Source organism: Anopheles coustani, chromosome 3, assembly GCF_943734705.1.
Source record: "Anopheles coustani chromosome 3, idAnoCousDA_361_x.2, whole genome shotgun sequence".
NCBI classification, from domain to species: domain Eukaryota; kingdom Metazoa; phylum Arthropoda; class Insecta; order Diptera; family Culicidae; genus Anopheles; species Anopheles coustani.
The window spans coordinates 96,569,439-96,593,965 of NC_071288.1; the positions used below are offsets into that span (position 1 = coordinate 96,569,439).

At 43.2% G+C, this 24,527-nt stretch overlaps 2 protein-coding genes across 2 annotated transcripts; both read right to left on the bottom strand.

The window, feature by feature from the left end:
• Window positions 1-9,951: 9,951 nt before the first annotated feature.
• On the bottom strand, window positions 9,952-11,666 carry LOC131261447 (small ribosomal subunit protein uS2). The gene is made up of 3 exons (XM_058263479.1): window positions 11,600-11,666; window positions 10,958-11,205; window positions 9,952-10,684 (listed from the first exon to the last, which is right to left on the bottom strand). Exons 2-3 carry the CDS (start codon window positions 11,174-11,176, stop codon window positions 10,037-10,039), a joined length of 867 nt encoding a protein of 288 aa, XP_058119462.1. The 5' UTR covers window positions 11,177-11,205; window positions 11,600-11,666; the 3' UTR covers window positions 9,952-10,036.
• A 148-nt stretch (window positions 11,667-11,814) lies between these two features.
• On the bottom strand, window positions 11,815-24,118 carry LOC131260763 (activated Cdc42 kinase Ack). The gene is made up of 6 exons (XM_058262578.1): window positions 23,564-24,118; window positions 15,183-16,321; window positions 14,938-15,111; window positions 14,689-14,858; window positions 12,683-14,618; window positions 11,815-12,607 (listed from the first exon to the last, which is right to left on the bottom strand). Exons 2-6 carry the CDS (start codon window positions 16,307-16,309, stop codon window positions 12,514-12,516), a joined length of 3,501 nt encoding a protein of 1,166 aa, XP_058118561.1. The 5' UTR covers window positions 16,310-16,321; window positions 23,564-24,118; the 3' UTR covers window positions 11,815-12,513.
• Between the last annotated feature and the right edge of the window lie 409 nt (window positions 24,119-24,527).

Here is a 24,527-nt window from a genome sequence, read left to right on the forward strand (position 1 = left end):
ACACACTTGTATTCGTTTTTAAGTTTTCCGTGAAAACAACCACCTGAAATACGAAATCAGAAATAATTAATTCTTCTCCACCCCAAAACCGATACCCATTCACTTTTTAGGTGCACACATTCGATTTTCGAACTGCTTTACGGGGCTACCGTTTTCCTATCACAAATTCAGTTAGCATTTTTGGTCGGGTTTGTGGCTTCTTTGGCCACCACAAATGTTTGGCGGTCGTGGCAAATTATCATTTTTAGTATTCTTTCAATAGCGTAACGAAGCGACCGCAACCGTTGAAGGCGGGATACATTCACTGCGGAGGTTGATAAATAAGATCACATACACAATCACACACACACACACGCACGGACACGGGCAACAACAAGAAGATGGAAAATCGATCGAGGTGCGTGAACGCAACAATATACGCAACCCAACCCCGTGGAAAACCGGGCGAATCACAAAAAAGCGGCGCCCGTAGGTCGGGAAAATGGCGCACGACGAACAGCGCCACAAAGAGTAAAAAGCGCGCGCCGATGATGCTCTCGGACTCGAAAGAAAAGTCTCGTCTGTTCGCCCGCTGGAAAATAAAAAAAAAAAACAACCCCCCATTCAAGACGACGAACCCCCAAAATCGGTAACGGGCGCAAGGCGGGTTATTTTTTCTTTCTTTTTTTCGAATCGGGCTTGGAATGGGCTGTGGAATATACACTGGGCCCAAAGTTAATCCGGACACTCAAAAAATGAGCATGCGTCCGACTTTGTGGTCGATTTTAGAGTACTTAGAATTGATAACAATGATTTTTGTTCATTGCATCTTCTTGGTGTACTTTCCTACGAAGTACGTGCAAAAAGAACGGTAAAAAAATCGTACCCAAGCGGCGCAATAAACAATAGAGTGCAAAAAGTCAGAATTTTGATGGCCAAACGCAAAGTCGGACAGTTATATTTCATCGTAGTTTTGTTAGCTAAAGTGGTGTGTAAGTTAGTTTCGACTCTTGATATTTGTTATTATCGATGCATACGAGTCTTGGGCATCGTTAGAAGCACTCGGATGATTCGATTTATTATATCATTGAAGTTTTTACTGAAATATGCGTCACACTACTTGGTTGGAACGAAACATCATCATTTATTCATCATAACGATGGAAAAAGTTTTTAAAAACATATGAAATTAGGCTTACATTAGCAAACTAACAATTTCAGACAACATTTAAAAGTATAAAACTTCAAAAAGTATCGTAAAATCACCAAAGAACTGCTCTTTGCAGCACACAATTCGGGAAAGGGGAGGAAAAACCAATCGATTCAACCCTTTTACTACAGTCGTAGATCTAAAAGAAACTTTACTAAAAGTGTTTGTTAAGTGCTTTAACTATTAGGAACTATTTACACTGGAAAGGGCTGCATGCCAGAACCCCGGGAAAGAAATCATTAATATCGGAGAAAAATTGAAAACTACGATTCTGTTGCTAGAACTGATGTCGATAAAGATAATGATTTTAGGAACAAATTATATAAATCTACGTTGAAAAGATAGTTAAAGTTAAACAATCATGATATTTTGTGCAAGTCCTGTTAACAGTTGACACAAAAATTCCCAATTTTTTCTCAGATGGATGGCGAAACATATGGTGCGTTCGAGGGAAAGGGTTTAACCAAAACTGTCCGAGTTGTTGAACGTTCCTTAATAATATGAAAGTGCATGTAGGCTAAAGGAGTTGAAAAATTACATAATATTAGGGGTAGTAGGTGAGAATTAGTAGACGGACAATAGTAAATGGTTTACATCAAATGGTTTTTCGAATCATTCTACCTTCCCTCTCCTGAATTGTGTACTGCAAAGAGCAGTTCTTTGGTGATTTTACGATACTTTTTGAAGTTTTGTACTTTTTAATGATGTCTGAAATTGTTAGTTTGCTAATGTAAGTCTAATTTCATATGTTTTTAAAAACTTTTTCCATCGTTATGATGAATAAATGATGATGTTTCGTTCCAACCAAGTAGTGTGACGCATATTTCAATAAAAACTTCAATGATATAATAAATCGAATCATCCGAGTGCCTCTAACGATGCCCAAGACTCGTATGCATCGATAATAACAAATATCAAGAGTCGAAACTAACTTACACACCACTTTAGCTAACAAAACTACGATGAAATATAACTGTCCGACTTTGCGTTTGGCCATCAAAATTCTGACTTTTTGCACTCTATTGTTTATTGCGCCGCTTGGGTACGATTTTTTTACCGTTCTTTTTGCACGTACTTCGTAGGAAAGTACACCAAGAAGATGCAATGAACAAAAATCATTGTTATCAATTCTAAGTACTCTAAAATCGACCACAAAGTCGGACGCATGCTCATTTTTTGAGTGTCCGGATTAACTTTGGGCCCAGTGTATGCTGGTTGGTCATCGACATCGACGGGCGTTTGGGGGGAACGGAGAAAGAGAGCCGCCCGGAGCTCGGTGCGGGCACATATGCCATTTTCTTCGCATCGGGTCTCGAAATCATCACTTGCGCGAAAATGGTTACTTGCTCGTGGTGTTCAATCAACTGCACGGCTGAACTTCGGTTCGCCGGCTCCGGGGCCGTTATTATTATTATTATTATTATTTCTTTAATGTTTTTTTTTCTCCGTCTCCAGCCTGAACTCAGACAACAATAAACCTCTTCACACACACCAAAAAAAAAAAAGTTAATAAAAGCACAAACTTCACGCTATATTACATCGCGACATGGGATTCGAGAGGCAGAAAAATTGTGCCTTCAGCTAACAATAAAATAAAAAAAGATCAGCTATTCAAACAGCGAGTACATTAAATGAAAACCCCACTTTCAAAGTGTTGAACTCATGTTAGTTTTTATAGAAAAACTGAATTGTATATGAAGGGTCTGCATTACACTTATTCAGGAACTTAGGGAATATTTGAAAATTTAACAGAAAAGCAAGCCATGTTTCGCTTCACTGCACTTCCGCTCAGTATCTATCCTCTAATTCCCCAAGGGTCCACCACAATTCACACACAAAATTAACCGTGACATGTTCCCGAAACGTGAAGCTCCTCCACAAAACGCATCACCATTAACGTACGTCTGAGGAAAAGCGGTTTCTTTCTCCGTTGGTTCGCGTTCCTCCTCAGCCAGCAACACTCTGCACGTGTCCGAATCTAACGACAAACAGACCGGACAGCTTAGGCTCGCAAAGGCCAACACCAGATTGTCGTCGTCTTCGTCTTCGTCGCCTAAGAGACACTCGTCGGCCCACACCCGCTCGTTGGAGTGGTTTCCAGCTAACTGATCTCTCGATCCACTCGCGGATTCGAGCACGCGGTTCACCGCGAGTGAACAAACACGCGAATGAACCGCCGGGTTGATCGTCGTCGCGTACGACTTCGCGTGCACCACCATTCGCGTGAACTTTCATTCTTCTGGGAGCACGCGAGAAGAAAAAGTTGCGCACCTCGAAGATGAACGAAAAAGATGAATACCCCCCTTTGCCAGCCCTTTCTTAACACTAGAATCCAAATTGGGGTCATTTTGACCCCAACGCAGTTTTCGATTTTAATATCTCGAAAACGACTGAATATTTTTACAAGAAAAAATAAGGCTTTTCTTAAAATCCAAAGCTATATCTAAAACAAAAATTTCAGATTTTTCTGTTCGACCAGTTCCGAGAACCAACTTGACTATACCTAGAATGCTTTTTAGGGGTCATTTTGACCCCTACTTTTAAAACGCTATAACTTCACTATTTTTGAAAATTTTCAAAATCCGTAAACTGTTACTTTTTAGTATATTTGTTGACTATCTTTTGACGTTTTTGGTTTTTCGATACATTTCTTCATAATTCCGCTAGCTCGGTGTATAGCAAAAACGGTCGAAATTGCGTTTTTTTCACCATTTATTCATTCAAAATCTTTGATTTAAATCTAGAAAAAAAGTGTGCGCTAGAAAGTTAGTATGTTGAGCAACATTTCAAAAATAAAGTCATATTTTTGCCATTACAAATGACTCCATAAATTGGCCTCAAAGATTAAAAATAACGCCAATTCCCATAGTAACGCATCGCGCATAACGCTTCGAAACGCTCGCGTACGGAATAACGGAACAAAGCGCAGAACGGAAACTACCTATGGAAAATGTTAAAATCCACATCTTTAAGATCAATTTGTGGCGTTATTTGATAATTTAAAAATATGAAATTATTTTTCAAAGGTGGCCTAATATATCAAAATCATAGTGCACTCTTTTTTTCCGAAGTTACATGATACATTTTGAAAGAATAAAAGTTGAAAAAGATTAAATTTCGACTCATATCGATCTTTTTTGCTATACACCGAGCTAGCGGAATGATGAAGTGGTACATCAAAAAATTAAAAACGCCAAAAGATAGTCAATAAATATACTAAACCGTAACAGTTTACGGATTTGAAAAAATTTCAAAAATAGTTAAGTTATAGCGTTTTCAAAATAGGGGTCAAAATGACCCCTAAAAAGCATTCGGGCAAGTTTCCAAAGCAATGTATTCTAGTGTTAAGACGCGGCTTTCCGAAAGGAACTTTCTTTCTTGCAAGCACTGCATGCTTTCTTCTCGCTCGATATCGCTAAACCGATCGCAGGATCGAAAACGGCGAATGGCGGGAATCAAAACAAATCGCGCAAACTCAACTCCAACGATCTCCGATTTAGATAAACATAAGTTATGGCATGAAATTGGATATAATTGTTTCTGATTTTAACTTGCTATGGATCGGTTACTTTCAGAGGTTCTGTAACACTGAAAGATATTGAAGTGTAAATGGGTTTCATTCTTCATTTGAACTAACCACGAAATCATGTTTGAAACATTCACTGAAAAACCAATTCTTATCAACTTAAACAATCTTAAAAAAACAAATATAATAGTAAAATAAAGCTCAAAAGCATAATATGGCCAATTTTTCCACCAAAGTGTTTCAACGCTGCTCACACGGAGCTTACTGATCGTCACGGGTTTTTTGTTTAGTGCAGTGGTTCAGTAATAATTCTTCGTAACTGCGAAAACGAACATAAGAGCTATTCAAATGTTTGGCAGGATAAAAATAAGCCATGGAAGTAAGAGTTTCTTCAGGGACGAAGCAACAGTAAACGCAATGGCGAGTTCTCACTGGGCTGCTTGCCATTCCTAACGTATACATTTCGTCAAATATACAATGCACAGCGAGTTAAAGAATGCGCATCACTAAAGCCATCTACTTTAAGAGTTCCTCAAATAAAATGAATTTTTATTCCGCTAACTCCCGTTTCTTTATAAATCCGTTACAATCGGCTTTTTGTTTTTCAAACGAAACCTCAAATAAAACTTACTGCACATCCTCGTCTACGTAGCATTTAACGTGCTTTAATTTGAAGTTTTTATTATCCAAAAAACAAGCGAATGATGAATATGGACAGCGACTCGTCAGTTGGAAAGCAAGAAACATCTACGATGATTTCTTATGCTTGCTTTGGAAAAAAGCTTTCTTCGTGAACGAACGTCAACAAACTTATGCTACTGGGGTATGTGTATTAACATTTTCCTGGTACTCATGCTCACCGATCCGTGAATCTCAAATGGCGAAGGAAAGATGTATCAAGCGATGCATTCGTGTGTATTGGCACTTGGCATTTTCATTCGGAAAAGAAAAGACCTTCCGAAGGTTATCAAGCTTATGTTCGTGTGACCTCACCAGCCCTGCATGTAACTTGAAGGAGGTCAAAAAAACAACGACCGTCCATCCGGCTACGCAATGATGGCACACCTCAAGAGGAAATCAACAACAACTTACGCATAAATCGCGGGTGCCCTACCCAGCTTCCACACTTTGACACGGTTGGCGCATTTTCCATCACAGCGCACACTTCTTTCGGGGTGCATTGGCGTAGAAAATGAAGCTGGCGAATGTTCGTCTAAAAAGTTTTCCACCGTGTGGGGGGTTTTAAACGACTCCGACTGCCAACCAACGAAAACAACAGATAGAAAGAAAGAAAGAGCTATCGACCTAAAGTGGTAGTTCCGCACATCCTAAACCATGTGACCAGATGCGGCTGGGCCTTGGCTTCGAGGAGGTTCATCAGCGCCATTATAAGGGAAGGAGAAAGATCTCATTAAAAAGCTATCAGCATAGGAAACGCCAACGTCAAAACCAACCCCCGACCTTTGATGTAAGGAAGCGAATGCCTACATCACCACACGCGATGCAAAACAATTTTACTGTTGCTTGTGAGTTGCTGGTTTTAGGAAATCCTCTTCATAGACACTATCAAACGGATAGCCGGCATCATCTCAACGGGTTGCGTAATCCTTTAATCCTGCATGCAGTCATTTGTGCTATCGAATTTCAATATCTCATTAAAGAGGCCCGAGAGGAGCTCAGGCACGTCAAAACCCACCATCGGTAACATACCCTTGTGCGTCCTTGCGTCGAGCCATTACCGATGCCCACGTGGTGATGTGGCCGAGAGTCGCACGAACGTTAGATAATCGATTAATATTCCTTACACCGGCCTAGCAAACGACGTGGAACGACGGCTCATTATGGCTGCCAATGGGTGGGTTTTGACGAGTTCATACAATTTTTCATTACGAAGATTCGTTAATTCGTGTACTTTTACGTCCCCCCTGCTGAACGGGAAACGCCAAAACTTGCTTCACTGAGTCCCACCAGGGTTCGTCGCTTTATCGGCCGTTGAAGTCTTTTGATCGAATGTAATCTCACGTTCCGTTTACACTACATTGGTTTGTCATTAAGTTAGTGGAGCATGAACAGGAATGGAACTTATTTGAAAGCTCCACATATTGAGGATGTTTTTCGTTTCCCTATATGTGTTCGAGCCTAAAGCCTAATTGAAAATATCACAAAAATCCGTCCGCATTGCTGATGAATATGTTTTGTTTTTATTCAGACACTTAAAACCACCATTATCGGATCGCATGCGTCACATAGTGATTTTTGTTTTCAAAATATCGTTATCGAAGCATTTGCAATTCGAATGAGTTTATATTTTAAAAGCTTTGTAGATCCTCCACGTTGATGTAGAATAATATAAAATTCAGAATAAATCTTTCGGCGCCCTCGACCACCAATCCCAACGCAACGATAGTCTACCAAAACTAGCTCAAAAAGGTAAAATAAAACATCGGCACAATTAGTGCGTAACACGCACAATATATCGATCCGTTCGAACAGTGAGACTTATTGAAGGTGATGTATTTCAGTGTGTGAATTTCTTTTCCATCTTGAGAAAATTTGGGGTCACTAGTGTCAAATGGGGGAAACCCCCGAATCAGATGGAGCCCCCCCAAACCCGTAACGATACAACCACGCTCTGAAGACCTTCACCGCTCACAGATGTCTTCTGTTTTCGGGTTTTTTTAATCTTCGTGATTTATGATCCATTTTTTGAGTAATAAAATCCACCCATCCTGCCCCGCACGCCACACAACGTTGGCCAAAACTCACGTCAATGTGTCGATATTTTCAATTGAAATGTGCCGAATGATGAATATTTAACTCGGCCGGCAAACCTGCTCGGCCGCAAGTTCAGCTGTATCTTGGCGGATAAGCAATTCCACATCGCAGCAAAAGCGGAAGGCAATTGCAAAAAAGCGTGCAATTGAGGAATTGTCTATTGTGCGAAACGTTTTAAATTCATATAGCAAAATTATTTTATTACGGATTTATTCATGCATGGATTGCACCGCAGTGATTCATGACCTTCCCGTAGTTTTAATGGATAAAATTGGATAATATCAGGCACAGGCTAAATTTAACAACCGCCATCATCTTTTGAACTGCGAGGATACCTTTGAGCGTAAGAATTCTCATCTAAAACTAATTTTGGGAAGGACGCAACAAATAACAAATCGTTTCAGGTGATTGAAATTCACAAATCGAGCTTCAGTTGATTGGATCAACGCGATTGTTAGCGGCTTTTACGACCTCCGATGTAATGAGCTTGGTTCTTTCTAACCTTCAAGCAGATCATCATGTTATTCAGAGCAAAATGGAGCTAATGAAAAAGTATCGCAGGCGAGAATGGATTTTGTCTATGACTTAGGCTTTCCGCAGGCTATATTTGTCAAACATCAAGAGCGCCAATTCAAGATCAACCTTCCGTCTTAGAACAATAAAGCGGATATGAAGAATAAAAAATGTTGCACTCATTTTAAGTCTACCACGAAAAATATGATCCTTTTCTTTTAAGTACCCTCACGGTACACCATACAAAAAACAACCTAGAAGCAGAAAATCCGGGGATTGCATGGTTACCCCCGAGGGCACTAATAAGCCAATTTTTTCAACAGTCGATATAGATATTGCATGGAAAGGAAGAGCGAAAAAAGGTTGTGCATCAACACTCGTGCCGCTCATTTAACACCTCATTTGCGACCGGCACAGAGGAAGGAAATGGCTTGTCCGCGAACCTCAACGCGACCGTCACGTGTTGTGCAGCGCGAAATCAATAACCCTTTGCGTCTTGGCGGCGAAAGGATGCCAAAGGAAAAGGTTTATCGACCGAAAAGCACAACTTTCCACGAGGAAGCTTCGACGGACGATAATTGGTAATGCTCGATAACGCGTTAATTAGTTTTGAACGATGGTTGGTTCGTTTTTTTTTCTATCAAATTTGGTATAACAAGAAAGACGGGGTACCTGTTAGCGAGGTAATTTACAAATTTGAAGTTTAAGGAAATAATCTCTTGCACTCACCTGTTGTTGAGAACTATTACAATTATTTTTTTAGACGCTTTTTCCACATTTCCGCAACAGTTTTCAGGATGTTTCTTATACGGATGTTTTCGTTCTCATGTCGTTTACTTTGCGCCTGTTCACCCGATATTTGATTCACTCCTAGATATGGAAACAAAAATCAATGTTTAATACACGTCTTGAGAGTTAAACTCATCCAAAGTCCGTTCGTCACCTTGTGTCGCATTTAAATCCCCGATTCTCTGCTGTTGAGCCAATGGCGCACTGCGTCTAACCGGTAACGGACAGAAAGCCGGCAATGTCCTATTCAGCCGCACCGTGAAACTTCTTACTGCGATCGGCATGTTACCACACCACTCTTAGGAATCACTGTCGAATTGTTAAGGACCCAAGTGAGTTTCCTAATCACATTATCCGACTGTTGTGCACTTAGTTGAACACTTAGAGGATGTACATGTGGTTCGTCCCATTCACTGTTTACACGGATTTGAACACTACGGACGTTACTGGGGAAGCGATCAGCACCAATTGAAACACCACTAACCCGGACCGTTGGTTCGGAGCGTGCGTTTAACGAAACACTGCGACAAGGGGACGATATCGTTACTGTTTTAGGCTATCTAGCAACCCGCGGGCTTCCATTTAAGAACGATGATACACTAAAAAGAAGATACCGCTACGGAAATGGCAAATAACAGATAGTGGATGGAACGTAAAAACAACCGAAAGACAACCCAACCGTAATGCGAGCCACCACATTCGACAACCAAGCTGCAGGGTTCAACGCCTTTCGGAGAAGCCACAGCCTGCTGTTGCCTGCTGCTGAAATGCCTTCCTCATTGAAAATGGAAAGAAGCCACTTGGCTACGCATGGGTGGAATGACGCATTTTACTATGTATTTTTACGTCTTTCAATTAACATTTTAAAACCATGATTGCACGGTGCTAGAATTTTTTGTCCTCCTCAATTAAATCAATAAAAATTGTTGTAATTCATACATTCCGTTGTGGTTAAGTTCTTCAAAGCTATTTAGGTGACGGTGCACCAGATAGTTTTAGAACCCACTGACGTCAGGTTGCGTGTTCAGAGGTGCATTTCTACTGAACGGACATCTCGTTTTAACCAATATATACAGCTTCTTGTTGCATTTATGTTTACCACCATACTAAAATAGGGAATGATTTCGGATGTCGGCCTTAGAAAGAACGTTTGCTTTTTTCTTGTTTTTCATGTTTCAGAGGAGGATGGAACATGAAGTTTGGACTTTTTATTCCATTCCTTTCACCGACCACTAGTATGCCTTCTTAGAAACCACCGGCACCACCCCACGAGACAGCACCAACCGCCGGCGCGGCAGTATCTTCCTCGTTCCAGTCATCCGACTGGCCGACCGGCAACGTGGCGACAGCGGCCGGCACGATCGGAACGTTCACGGCGGTATCATCCGGCCAGGTGTTAGAATCCTCTACCACAGCCGGCTCGTCCTGGAACATGTCCTTCGCGGCTGGTGCAGCAGCCGCCTCAATGGCAGCCGCTTCCTTCTCCGCATCATCCGGATCACGGAAGAAGAACAGATCGGGCATGACTTCCCACTTGTCGTGGGTAATCTTGCCGCGCAGACGCAGCACCTCACGGGCCAGCAGCCACCACATCAGACCGATCGAGTGCGTCGACTTGGTGTTACACGGGATGCAAATGTCGACAAACTTCAGCGGCGAGTCGGTGTTGCAGAACGCAATGACCGGGATGTTGACGTACGACGCCTCAGTGACGGGCTGGTGGTCGGTCAGCGGATCGGTGACGATCAGCAGACGCGGCTCGCGGAAAGCGGTCTGGATCTGATTGGTGAAGGCACCGGGCGTGAAACGACCGGCAATCGGGGTTGCCTCGGTGTGGTGGGCATACTTCAGCACGGCACGCTGACCGTACGGACGCGACGAGATCGCGAAAACCTGCAAAATAGGAATGAATTTAAGTGTTAGTTGTCTAATCCATAAACAAGGAAGTTCTAATCCATAAACAAGGGAAGCTATGTGCTCCTATCTTGTGCACCGAGTAGGAAATGTATATTGAATTTCGACTCGGCAGTGGAAAGGAACCACTCGTTTGCTCTACTGGAACGTTGGTAAGCTAACCGGATCACTAGACAAAGCTCGATCATACGGAAGCTGCGATTAGTCCAGATATAAAAGGGTGATAAAACTGAAGCTAGGACATTTACTTACATCATACGGATGTTCGATGCTGGCAATGCAACGAGCAGCCAGCAGCAGCTTCTCGTACGTGCGACCGAGATTGATGATGTGCACACCATCCGAACGGCGCTTGTACACGTACTGCTCCATCTGGAAGTTCACCGAGGTGCTTCCGATGTGCGTGGTGGCCGCCAACATCTTGGTGACATCGTCCTCCTTAAGGGAGAGAATATCTAGATTTCCCGACATCGTTCCGTTAATTGGGAGCAACGGTTAACCTGTTGAGAGGAAAGTAAAAGACATGAATCAATTAGTGAGGTTATGTTACACATACGGGAGAAATATCATCTTCCATAGTTATTTATGTTAGCTATCTTTCCATCAGTTCATCATTTTAATCCAATCGAACATACACTACACATTAAAGTGTAGTTTTTCAGTAGAATCGTACTAACTATCGTCCTAACATTGAAATTACAAGCGTGCACGTTTTAGCAACACTAAGTTAGAGGCACATTAGGTTGAACACAACTTCGTACGGTAAGATTTCATGAGGAATCAACCACTCCACGCATGTAAACACTTCCCAGCGAGCTATTGTATAGTTTAATCAACATTTAATCAATGTTTCTATACAATATTTTCGTAAAATTTTAAGGATTTTAGACTTACGTAGTGAATGCCACGGGGATTAAAATTGAAATGGAAGAGTTGACAGCTCGCGACACACGAAGCCGCATGTTTTTATTCAGCGCTTTGACAGTTTGTCAAATGTCAGTCGTTATTCAGCAATACAGAAAACATATTTCAAAATTTCGGTTATAAAAATATATATTTCCAACACTAAATTGTTTTTGTAAAAAGAATCGTCATACCTTTTTCGGGATTACACCACCAAGCACCAGCCTTTTATTAGTATAATGAAGTTCGGCACCACAATAAAAAGCATTCATTCTACGTTTTGTAACAGTTCGTTATATTATGTTTTTCACGACGATAAGTTCAGTTTTTCTGATTTAGTTCACGATCTGCATAAAAAACAGGATACAAATTAAATATGAAGCTTTCGAAAATATAGGATTTATATAATCAAAACTAATTTAATGTTGTTAACCTCAGTAAACCTGAACCATTTTGCAGTAAGGAAATTATCTACATTTACTACTCTGTTTTATAAAAAAAAATTCTAATTGTTATCTAATACTAAGTTGTTTACGAGAGCAGGTTGCATATTCGATTCGATATTCGAGAATTCTTTGTTTGCATTAGCTTCCATCAGCTATAGATAGCTCCATTTTCGTAAAATGAAACGCTGTGCAACAGAACTGCATACAACATACAACATCTGCTAACACAAAACTTCAACTATTACTTGAACATCACATCGCTTTTTCCTTGGCAATCCATAGTTGGAGCTATCTAATTCAGATTATTTCGTATCCTTTCTCTTTTCAAGATAATATTTGAGACTTGCAAGTAGATAACTAAACTAACCTAATCATATGTACATAAGCTTAACGAGAAGGAGATTGCTTTCAAGAGTATAGAGTAGAGTTTCCCCACGTTCGTTAAATGAGAAATTGCCATTAAGTCTCCAACAGTATCGAGGCAGCCAGCTGGATGCTCCATCCAGTCTTCTGGAGAGCCTCTTCACAGCGTGTACGGTTAGCAAGTCCAAGTCTGGGGAAAGAAGAAAGCATATTACTCGAGTGCCTCAGTCAAGCCAGCGTACATTGAAAGCTAACCCCGACTTACCGGCATAGTCGTTCGATTTTAAAATGACGCACAGCAAGCGTATGATCCCAGCAAACTGCCGCCAGTGAATTGCGTGCTTCCTCCTCGTTGGCCTCATCGCCCAGTTCCTGCATCAGATTCGCCACCTGTTGATCCTGCTGCGCCAATCGATCCAAGCGTCGTTGGATCTGTTGCGCTGAAAGCGGTGCAGAAGGTGCCGGCCGGATTGGTCGGAGGTCGCCAAGGTCGTTCGAAACCTCGTCGTAGATGGCCGGTGTTACCGGATTGAGCTGGGTTTCGAGCACGTTGTTGTACACTTGTTGCGTTGTCGGGACTCGTTCGTACATTGAGGCGGGCGTCGGAGCAACCACATCGTACAGATCACCGCCTACTGTTTGATACACGTCTCCCGCGATGCTTCCGTTGTAGACCGAGTTGTAAATGTTGGGTCCGGAAAGATCGACCGTCGAGCCGTAGTGCATCGACCTAGTGTCAGCCGTGGCAGGATTTGGAAGCATCGTTGAGGTGGGTCTGTTCGAAAGTGCAACAAAATTGTGCATCTTTTGCGGTGAAACATGCGTTTGTTGCTGTTGTTGATTCAAGTTTCCGTAGAGTTGCTGATCTGCACCAGTACCACCACCGTTGGACGTACTTGCGTACGAAGCGTTGCGTTCCATCCATAACTGCTGCACGACAGCGTTCGTGTCCCCGGGCAATGCTGCCGACTGCTGCAGAACATTTTGTTTCTTTGGCGAAAGCGTAAGCTGCTGCTGTAAGGACGCAGCCAGCGCAATCGAGTTGGCTTGGTTGGCGTAGATTTGACTCATCGCCAGGTTGGCCGTCGTGTCGTACTTGGAGTGCGACACATCCTTTGCACTGTTGCGAGCAGCATAGGCCACCGAGCTATTCATACTGCTTCCCGGTGTCGGTTCGTTCTTGTAAATATCCTTCTCCAGTTCGGCGAGGAAGCTTTGATCCAACTTTTTTGGTCCTCCCATATTCAGCGTCATAGCGGATCCACTGTATGGTGACATCATCCCATTCGTACCGCCACTGCTAACGTTCGCCCCCAGTGATTCGTTGAGACTGTGATCTTTTCCTCCGGAACCACCATTCAGTGTAGTCAGCATACTGGATGTCAGGTCATCTAAATCCGTCATGCCTACGCGACCGTAGTTTGCATTTATGTTTGACACGGAACCACGCAAGTTTCCGTAAATGGACGGCGCTGGAGGTAGTGCTACAGACTGGATGGAAGATGGAAGTTGTTCGATTGTCTGTTGCCGCTTGATGCTGGCCATAAGCTCTCGAGAACTGACCGAACTGGATGGTGTACTTTCATAGTCGGATGTCACTACGATCGACTCCTGCTGCGGCGCGAATGGATCCGGTTCGGGTTGGGAGCTCAGGTAAGATAAGCTACTCTCTTGCACAATACCGTACGTGTTGCTATACTTTGGGGGCATTTGATAGGGTGGTGGTTCGAGCTTGCCAGCATTCACGGTCGAAGTCGACTGACGGAGGACGCTTGCGGAAGAAACTGGTACCATTTGAAGCTGCTGGTGGGATTGGTGCTCGTGCGTCTGCACGAAATGATCTTCCCCCTCAGTCGGGATATCGATCGGTTCGTCGAGAATACTTGCCACCTGTCGGTGAATCGAAGCGAAACTACCGGCCGGCGTTAGGGAGCCGGAACCCACAACGCCAAACGTGCTGTCGTCATTCGGGGATGACAGATCGATAAGTATTCCCTCCGTCGTCGTAGACGACTGCGGTTGTGGTGGTCGCAAAGGGCGTACTTTGGCATCTTTCGAGTGCTGTTGTGTTTTCTGGTGGTTTTCGTTGACCAGCTTGTTGTAGGAGAATTGCTTCGACGCGTTACTTTTACGCTCCTTTACGTACTGCTCCGAGACACATTTGCCACGCCGATCAGCACTAATCATGTCCTTTGTTTTATCTAAAAGCAATCATACAATCAATACAATTGAAAAAAAAACACGGTTTTTCTCGGTTTATCTCTTGCATACTTCTCAGTTTCACATCTCCACCGAGTTCCAGACTGGTAGGATTACCCCAAGACGCACCGAACGGAGATCCATGGCCAGTGTGTCGAAATGAATCGTGCAAAGGGCGACTAATAGCGGCCGCATTTGAACCACCCGTTCCAGCGGATTTTCTTGCATCGACAGCGACATTCCTGTGAATGTGGAAGAAGAACAAGTTGGTGTTAATTTCTTCAGACTTAAAAAGTAAGTCTTTGTGTGCAAAGGACTGACCTGGGAAACGTTCCAATATCAAACGATCTTTGATTCTGTCCCTTAATGAATTGCAGCTCAGTACGATCATCGATGATCACAATCGTGTCTCCTTGTTGCACCGCCAGTCGGTTTTCAGTGTTGTAATTCGTTACCGCTCGGTAGATTGGTGGAGGAACTCCGGTCAAGAACTCCCTGTTGAAAAAAAAACCCAGAAGATTTATAAACACGAATTGGCTAGGAACATTAACCGCATCGTAACCTACTTAATGGCGGCAAACGTTGGTCGCTCGGAAGGAGTCTTGTCCCAGCACTGAAGCATGAGCTGGTAAACATCCGGCGGACACGCGTCCGGATGATGCAGTCGTTCTCCCTCGCGATCGATCTTGCGCAAAATCTGCGACCCGTTCAACCCGACCCAGGGGTCCTCGCCAAAGGTGAACATCTCCCACAGCGTCACCGCGAACATCCACGTGTCCGAGGCGTGACTGAATTGGCGATAGCGTAGGGACTCGGGTGCACACCAGGGAAACGGAACCTTCTTGTGCTCCGTCATCACGTAGCAGTCCTCCTGCTGGGGCAGCGCACGCATCAGCCCAAAGTCACCGATCTTGATCTTGTTTCCGGTCGCCAGCAGCACGTTGCGGCACGCGAGGTCACGGTGCAGGAAGCGCTTACTCTCCAGATAGGCCATGCCGGTCGCAATCTGCACCGACCAGTTCCAGATCATCGGCAGCGGCGTGTGTTTGCACTGCTTGCGCAACAGATCCAGCAGCGACCCATTGACGGCCAGCTCCGTCACCATCATCATTGGCTGCGACAAAACGACGCCGTGCAGCCGGATCAGGTTCGGGTGGTTCATCGCGTGCATCGCCTGCACCTCCTTGAAGAAATCCTCGATAACGCCCGGCTGGGCGAGTGTGTCCGCCTTCAGCACCTTCACCGCGACCGGCACGATATGATTCCCCGGTGCGTGCCATTCGCCTCGCCGTACCACTCCAAACGAACCGTCGCCCAGTTTCACCGAGAGTGTCACATCCTTTTCGTGGATCAGGCAGGTCAAGGCCAGCGCCGAAGGTTCCTCACTCGAACCTCCACCGCCGGCTCCTCCGGCGGATTGTGCCGTCTTTTTCTGCGGCTGCTGCTTCCCGCCCCCGATCAGCTTGGAAAGAATATTCCGGCGCCATTGCTGTGCCTTACGCTTCTTTACCGCTTCCAGCAAACGGCGAATGCCCGGCTTTCCCAGCCCAATCTTCTCCAGATCGTCCACGTGCACGTAATCGAAGTGGGCCAGCCGGGTAACCTGCAGCTCATCTCGTATCCGTGGCAGAAACTGCTCCAGCTGGACGTCCTGCAGTAATTCTTCCAACCAGGCCGTGTCTGGGTCTGACATATTGCATTTAGTCTGTGAAACGAAAAAAACCAAATTAACTTCTATTAGTTTTTTCTTGTTTAGAAATATCAAGCACTCTCAATCAGTCGAAAATGGAAACATAAATTCTTCTGCTTTTGAAAGATTTCTTGGTTTATATGGACGGTAAAATAGGCTTAGTTCATGTAACCTTCTTGGTGATCATGAGGACAACAACATGCCGTTCTGCTGCCGCTACTAATAACAACATGGGAAGAACAGTATGTCCATACTCAAAACCAGCGAAGAAGCGTTCTTTTCGCAACAATCAAATAATACATAAACAACTCATGAAAACCTTGAAGCTTACACTGTTCGGTTTCCCCATCGGTTTCGGTTCTGCAAGAAAACCCCCACAATACTTAGCAGTGCCAATCTCTCTTCCGAAAAAATGTCATTAAAGCGTTATCCTCTAGCGCGCTGGAAGAAACTTGTCCGCTACAATATGTTATTATCAGAGAAAACACGAGGGCAGTGAAAAAAAAGACACGCTCATGCCGTCACTTGTTTCGGTTAGTACTTTATTTATAAATGAAGAAAAAACGGAGAACAACAAGCTGGAAACGGTCGCTCGTGGTTCCGCCGTATGTGGTTGGCGCGAGAACATAAGCGCCTCTTGTCGTGGATTTATTTTCGAGATAAGAATCCAAGAATGAAACGATCAGCTACCACCACAAGAACGTGTACATAAAAGGCATAGAAACTTTGAGATCGTTTTACACATCGCGTAATAAATTCAGGGAATTTGTAAGCAAAACCGAGCAAACTTTTTCACGTCTTTTTTGCATAGTTGATAACTTTAAACTCAACATTTCCAATACGTTACATAAATTATTTATTGTGTAACATTTCACCAGGAATGCCAATTACCAATGGTCAAACTCATAATTATTCAGATAAACTATAATTTTCAATCTTCTGCTTCATATTGGTTAATCTATATAATTTCGGTTGAGCAAATAATCCTCTTGAAAATTTGGAAAGTAGTAATAATTCCCCCACCTGTTACCCACGCACAAAACCAATGAAATTGCATTGTGAAATCAGTGTGCAAAAACCAAATTAGATAACTCTCGATCGATAGATTGTTTGGGAAGATCGACCGACACCCATCGCAATATCTCAATCCAAACCAACCGACCGACCGGCCGACCGTGCAACTTCCGACCGAAGTTCAGCTCTCCGGCTTGAAAATCAATTTACCAGACTCGACGCATCCGTGGTATGGTCCGATTTGGTGGCAAGGTTGTGTAGCTACACCATCACGTTGTTGCGTCATCGCGACATCGAAGCGCGTCAACCATGAGCCGATCGTGTTCAATTTTATTTACAATGCATCAATTCCCCCGACAAACCTCTACTATAAATATAAATATGTTTCAGCGAATGGCACGTTATGTCGGTGGAAGTAAGGCGGACAAAGTCGAAAAATGAAACCATATTGTTTAATAAACTTACGGCAGATTGGAGATGATTGGAAATTCAATAAACACTTCATGTGCAATTGATAAATATACACATTTTATAAAAGTACATAAATGTGTTACCAACTACATAGGAGATACCAGAATGGGCAATCGAAAACCCCGTTAAATTATGATTAAGGCACACTGTCTTAAGATATAAGATTTTAGTTATACAATAGCCTATCATTCGAACCTTTGGAACGGATTTCTCACCCTACGCAAAAAAACATGCAAATAATAACGTCGTCTGGTACCAAACGATCGTTGCAACCGATGTGCCGAGAAAGGGTTCGCTTCCCACGATCTCATCTCAAATTTAGTAAACATCATCATGATCATGCTTTCTATCTAAACAATATTTTGTACGGTTTTAAGTAGCATAAGTGCTAGGAAGAGTACACTTCATACTGGCACAATACTGGATCATATTAAGTTCGAGGAGTTTCTTCAGATGGAAAATAAGAAACAACCAACCGCATTCGATCAATAATCTTGGCACCACTGAGCGAAAGCAGAAAAGAAAGTAAAATTTATTTAAAAAAAAAACTCTCGTTCCAATGCCCATCGCAGCGAAAAGGTAGCGAAACTTGTCGACAAGACTTACTCCCGTTCGATGATTGTTGTGCGTACATTCCAATCCCTCCATTTTACACACAACACACGCCGACACGATAAGAAGATCCAAAACACACTTGTCTTTGGTGCACCGATAGCCGCGATCGCGAGCTAATTGAGCAGAAACGTCAAAAACCTGACGTTGCGTTGTTGGGCACCGGCTCCGAATTAAGTCATGCGCAACGGTAAAGTTGAATGCACACACGATACAGAAGCGAGGCGGGAATGATGCTCAGATCCTAGATGAACCGTAATTGAAAGTAATTGAACACTTTCCTTTGGTTGTTCGCCACGAACATCAAGTGAATGGATAAGGGTTCCACCCACCTTTTACTAAGTGCAAAAGAAACGACAGCGGCAAACTACTAACACCTTTGGCGATCTGCTAGTTAGCGCGCGAGAGAATACTAAATGAGCAACAAATTAAAAAATAGCAATGATAAAGCGTTGTTGCACTCCATTCACATCACCAGCCACAACCCAATAGTCGGGCAGCGAACAAATCATCCTCAACGGCAAACGACTCATTTAAATAATTACACGCCTCGTTTACCCTCCAGCACCACAACTGGACACATCGTGGACGCGCTGACGGTCTTACGTTCTAAACTGCCACCGGAGATGCACTGTTGCATTCCATTAGCGGGGGGTGGGCGTCTCACCTCCCGGTCGATCGATCATCTGACACATCCGGTTGAATAGTGCACTCCCATGATCATAAAAACTATGACTTGACAGCGTTTTACGAACGATGGAAAAAGATACCGAAATTTTATAACTCTTTCGGGATGGGGGATTTGCAAGTAAAAGTACAAGCAACGCAAACGAGCATCTTTACGGTGGGAAAATGAGTCTCAGACACTTTGCCACCTTACACTGACTACAGTTGCGCGAGAAGGCTAGTAAACATACATATTTAACCGTTAGGCTATTTTGAAAGATGTAACAATAATAAAGAGTGAAAGGATGGGTAGTACATCATGTCACTGATCTTTACGACACGACGATCGGTATCAGGTGTATCTTTGCTTCACTGTTATTAAAATAAAATACTACAACGCAAGGAAACATAAGGGAATGGTATGGAAGAGTAAGGCGTCTGGATGCTTTTTCTCATTGCCTTCAACCAGTGCACAAACCATCGACGGCCTCTATGCCGTACGTTCCGGCAGGCGCCATTCCATTGTCGATGCTGTAATGACAGGTAGCTGCAGGTGCCCGTTCTCATAAATATGCGTAGTAGCAATCCGTTCCCATCAGACGAAGTTTATGCCAAGCCACACGGACGGCTCGTCTTACTCATACTGCGGCGTCGTTCGTGATGTCGTTCGTATGGGGACAATAATGTGCGCCATCGACATGAGACTCGATTGGAGAATGGAGTATAGCTCCAAATGGTCTGAAGAAAGATGACGACGATCAAAGATGCTGCACCGAGATGTCGGTGCATCGGAAGTCGCATTCGTTGCAATGCGCACCCGAGGTGAAGTTCTATTCATCGTCACGATCATGGTCGGTTCTGGCGATGATATTAAAAAAAAACCCCCGACGATTGATATGTGGACGCAAACGAAGAAAAGGAAACTATCTTGGCGTGATGCATTTACGTAATATATGCACAGCTGCAACATGAAGTTGAAATGTGCAGCCGAGTGGTGATCCCAGGTGGTATAGCAGAGCGCGTTTCTCAGAGTCCAATTTTGGGGAATCTATTTCTGTTTTAATTCCACTGGCAGCCAGAGGCGTTTTTGAATGTCCCTTGGAACCTCACCCCACAAACTCGGTATCCAAATTCAGCAATGGAATTTCATTTCGTCGGTTTTCATTTTATCTCTTCGCTCTGTGTAAACTTTAACTTCCCGTCGTTTTCTCAAAACCCTAGGTCGCTCCGGCTGGCACCGGTGAGTTAAGCAAAACACAATTTCTCACACCCAAAAAGTAAACATCGATGGGGAACGGTGCACGCAACCATTCCTTTTCCGTAACGCCATGCAGAGACGCCGTCTTCCTCGGGGAGCCATAAGTTTTCCTCATGCGCATCACATAAAACGCCATTTTCGGGGAAATTTAAGATGAAAACTGAACGAAATGGACACGCAACTCGGTGAGAAAGGAAAAATGAGAGCAAATGGAAGATGTGGTCTTGTATCAATTCTGACGTTGTGTGCTTTTTCATGATACGGTAACGTTTGCTTTGGAGATTTCCCTATTTTTGAGGATCCCATGTGCTTCTATTTCAAGTAGTGTATCTGAGAAATAGAAAACTATTGTTCAGAACGGAACGGCTGGTTTGAATTGTGTAAATTTGTAACGAGTTGATTCGAGTAGGCGTTTCTTGACTGCGTTTCAAGAGTGCATTTTTTTACCAACGCAGCAGGCTAGGTTAAGTTTTTCCGGTATTGTAGCACTCCCTTGCATTTGGATAGTGGCACGAGGAAACTAGGAGCGATAGTTTCGAGGCCGTTGAACAAAACAACTACTAATCACACCATACCCACATTAAACACACATTTAACAAACATGTTAACACTAAATACTCCACTACAAGACACAAAAACGCTGATGCTGATCAGAGCAAAATAAAGGATCATTTTGCGATGTAATGCATTACCAACGTCAGCATGAATCATTCAATTCCAATCGAAAGAAAACCAAAAAAAAAATACGAAACTTTTACATCAGCTGTTTCTATCGATAACGTTTTTTGATCGTTTTGCTTGCTTTACATTTGCACTGTTTTTGCAAAGCTTTCGGTTAAGCGAAATGCATCTTAATCAGTTTTTGGTTTATTTTTTACACTTGTTCGTAGTAGGGAATGACAACTAAAACGCGCCAACAACCTTTTGTCAGTATTTTTGCCAAAAAAAATAGAAAGCTTTTATGGATGAAATGGTTATTTATGATGTTGAATATGAAAACAGTGAAACAGTGGTTTTCTAGCAGGTTGTTAAACTTTGCTACCCTCAGTTTATAGCCCTCAATGTCATGAGTGGGTTAGAGCTAAGACATTATTAAACTAAAGTTAAATCTTAAACTGTTCATTTTGAAAAATTTAGCAGAACACAATCAATGTTGTCTACAAATATACGAAAAGTTACACCTATGGTTTGTTTACTTTTGATATGATTTATCTTTTACGCGCCGTCGTGCATTATTCCCCGGTGTGTTGTATTTACTGCCGGAAAAGGCACGTTCACTTCCAAGCACAACACAAACGACGGTAGAGAAAAAGCAACTAAAGAGTCAATTCTGATTGCCTGCTGCTGGGGAAACCTCCAAAGCAAAATGTGATGTTGCCACAAATGGACACTCAGCTTTCCAAAAAGAGCTGGTGACAACCGGAACGCGATTATCCGTTATTACATACAGGGAGCAGAGTACGGAGATCATTGAAATTATATCTCTTCCGGTCGAGTCGAACTAATGCTTTGCAGACTTATTCGAGCCTCGCTCTACCAGAAACGCCACCACAAAGCGAAAATGTGACATGATATATCCAACGACAGGAAAGTGTTGAAGTTTTTGTAGGTCTTCTGGTGAAACACATCTTCGACCAAATGCCAGTTTTTAAACCCAGATGAGTTACTCCCCCTCCGAAGGATTACTTGAAGAAGTATCATGGTTTCATGAACCAAGTCCCCTCAACGACAAACAATCCAATTCACTATTGAGCGGAAGAGTTGCTCTGTTTTTCATGTGGACCCGTATAGGGATCCCATCTTAAATAATAAATTAACACATACTTGTTCTACCATCTGGAGATTCTTGTCAATGGTATTCAAATGTAAGTAAACCTTCCCGTCTCTTTGGAGTAATAACCCCAAACCAAATACTCCATTCCACTTGACCCAAATGGGATGGTTAGTAAGGAATAGGAAACGTTGCGTACGAGGGCATGAAAAATAAACAGTAACCACCAATGTAGATTATGCTCCCAACTAGCGTATCCAGTTTGATAGTAACAACCATGTTTTTTTTACTATTTCGCATTTAAAATAGTAGTACGAATGAGTCGTTCCTATCGCTGGTTGGAAAATCGGTTCACTACCGGGGCTGTACCACCTTGACAGCGTTGGTTCGAATCCCAACCGAGACCGGGCCGTGCACGAAAGAAGTATTCTGAGGGGCGTCAACAACACGTGTACCAAAGGGGAAAAAAAACAACGCTCCTTAAAGTGTAAAAAGTCAATTCTGCTACTGTACACCGTATGAACCGTGCCAAGTGGCCATGTGAGTCACGAGCGCTGCACGTCATGTCACCAAACACGATGACGAAGGTGGCTTCCTCTCGGTCCAACTCTTTACCATGAAGGGCGGAAACAGGAGTTGATGAAAAGGCAAACGTTTACCCAAAATGGGTTGCTCCTTTCATTAAGGGATGTATCATATGAAAAATTCTTAAATGAAGGCAGTGTAGCGCCCTAAGTTAGACTAGCTTGGTACAGGGCCGCTATCTTTTCATACGATCGCCGAGACGAAACGATGTCTGCTTGAAGGAATAAGCCAAAATAAACCATTTCTACAGCCGGTGCGCCCTTAAAGCAACGGCAACAGCACTATGAGCTGGAGTGAAGTCGGTCAAGGAAAAGTTGATTGAACGGCCTTAACGGTAAACAGGACACCGTGTCCTTCGTAGACCAATGACTCCAGCAACAGCAGCCACATCTATTCATCATGTGGAACTACCGCGTCTTCAGAATGTATAGGTATTTTATTGTGATTAGAACGAATTTTCCTTCAACAAATGACCTTCAGCATCTTTAGAATCATTGCAATAATTTGTTGAAACAGCGATTGCGAACCATTTCGTACCAGAATACAAGTCTATCTTTTTCAAATGTATTCACGACCCACGGTAATCGGAGACGACCAAAGCTGAGTTTGCATTTCGAGCAGGTGCTAAGGCCAGCTTCTCTTCTTGCCAGGTAGAAAGGTAGTGCACACCCCATGAAACTCCTTGGGCTCGCAAAAGGAAACTGAAACTGAAGCTTGAGACATGAGGTTGAGAGAAGAAACAACAACATCTCCGCGACAACCGACGATCTTCGGTTTTCAAAAAAAAAAAAACGAAAACGCAGCATGCAACGATAAACATGCGACCGAAAGCAGGCGAAAAAAGGGGAAAACAATAATGGCAACATTTTATGCTACAAACCTTAACAAAGTCTCCTTTCTCAGGTGCTGGTGGCAGAGCAGCTGTTCTGAAAATTATTCGCCGGCGTTCGATGTAAATTTAATACTTTTTTCGACAGACTCCAAAACGCCGCCCTCAGCTTCCTCCAGCGCTGCCTGCCTGATGTGTTTTGGCAAACTAACGTAGAATCAAGTTTTAACGTTTCACTTTCTTTTTCTTCGCCTTCTTTGAGAGGAAGGCCTTTTTCGATGGCGCCTTCCAGTTGTTCGTCCTTACTGGTTTGTCATTTTCTGCTTGTGTGTGTTTGCGGCGGACGTATTTCTTGGACAGCCAAAAGAGAGCAAAGGATCGATTTTGTCTGGACGGTTTGAGGACGGCTGCTTTTCTCTCCTTCGCCGGCGCTTCTGCCGATTCCAAGAAATGCCTTTTCACCCAAATTCTGGGACTACCAAGCGATTACGTCGCAAGAAAGGAACGGCTATTTGCTCGCAGCATATTTACTACTTGCCGAAAAGGAGGGCGATTACACTACCGAAAAAGGAATTTATGCAGCTCACTTGGTTGAACACTTGGAAATTTTCATAATTGACATTCCTACACTGAATAGAGAAAAAACACTATCGAAACCTATTCCAACTTGGAACACTTGATCGTTGCTCACTAACGATCTAATACTAGATGTGCAAATCGAGACCACTAGGTTCACAACGGTAGACACTAGGCCACAAACACTAGGAAACTGCTACGCCATTCTCTGTTGTGCGTCTCGAAACGGCATCTTACATCACATCACAATGTTTAGTCAAACCTTACAATTGCGACATCCGGTGGTTCAACCAATGCAAAACTTTACGTACCAAAACCAGATCTGGGTAAATCCCGCAATGCAAACGGGAAATTCCACCACATCCCCCGTCGTTCGCTAGTTAAAACAAAGCTGCTGAAGATTATTCATCTTGTCACAAATCTATCGAAATCACATACG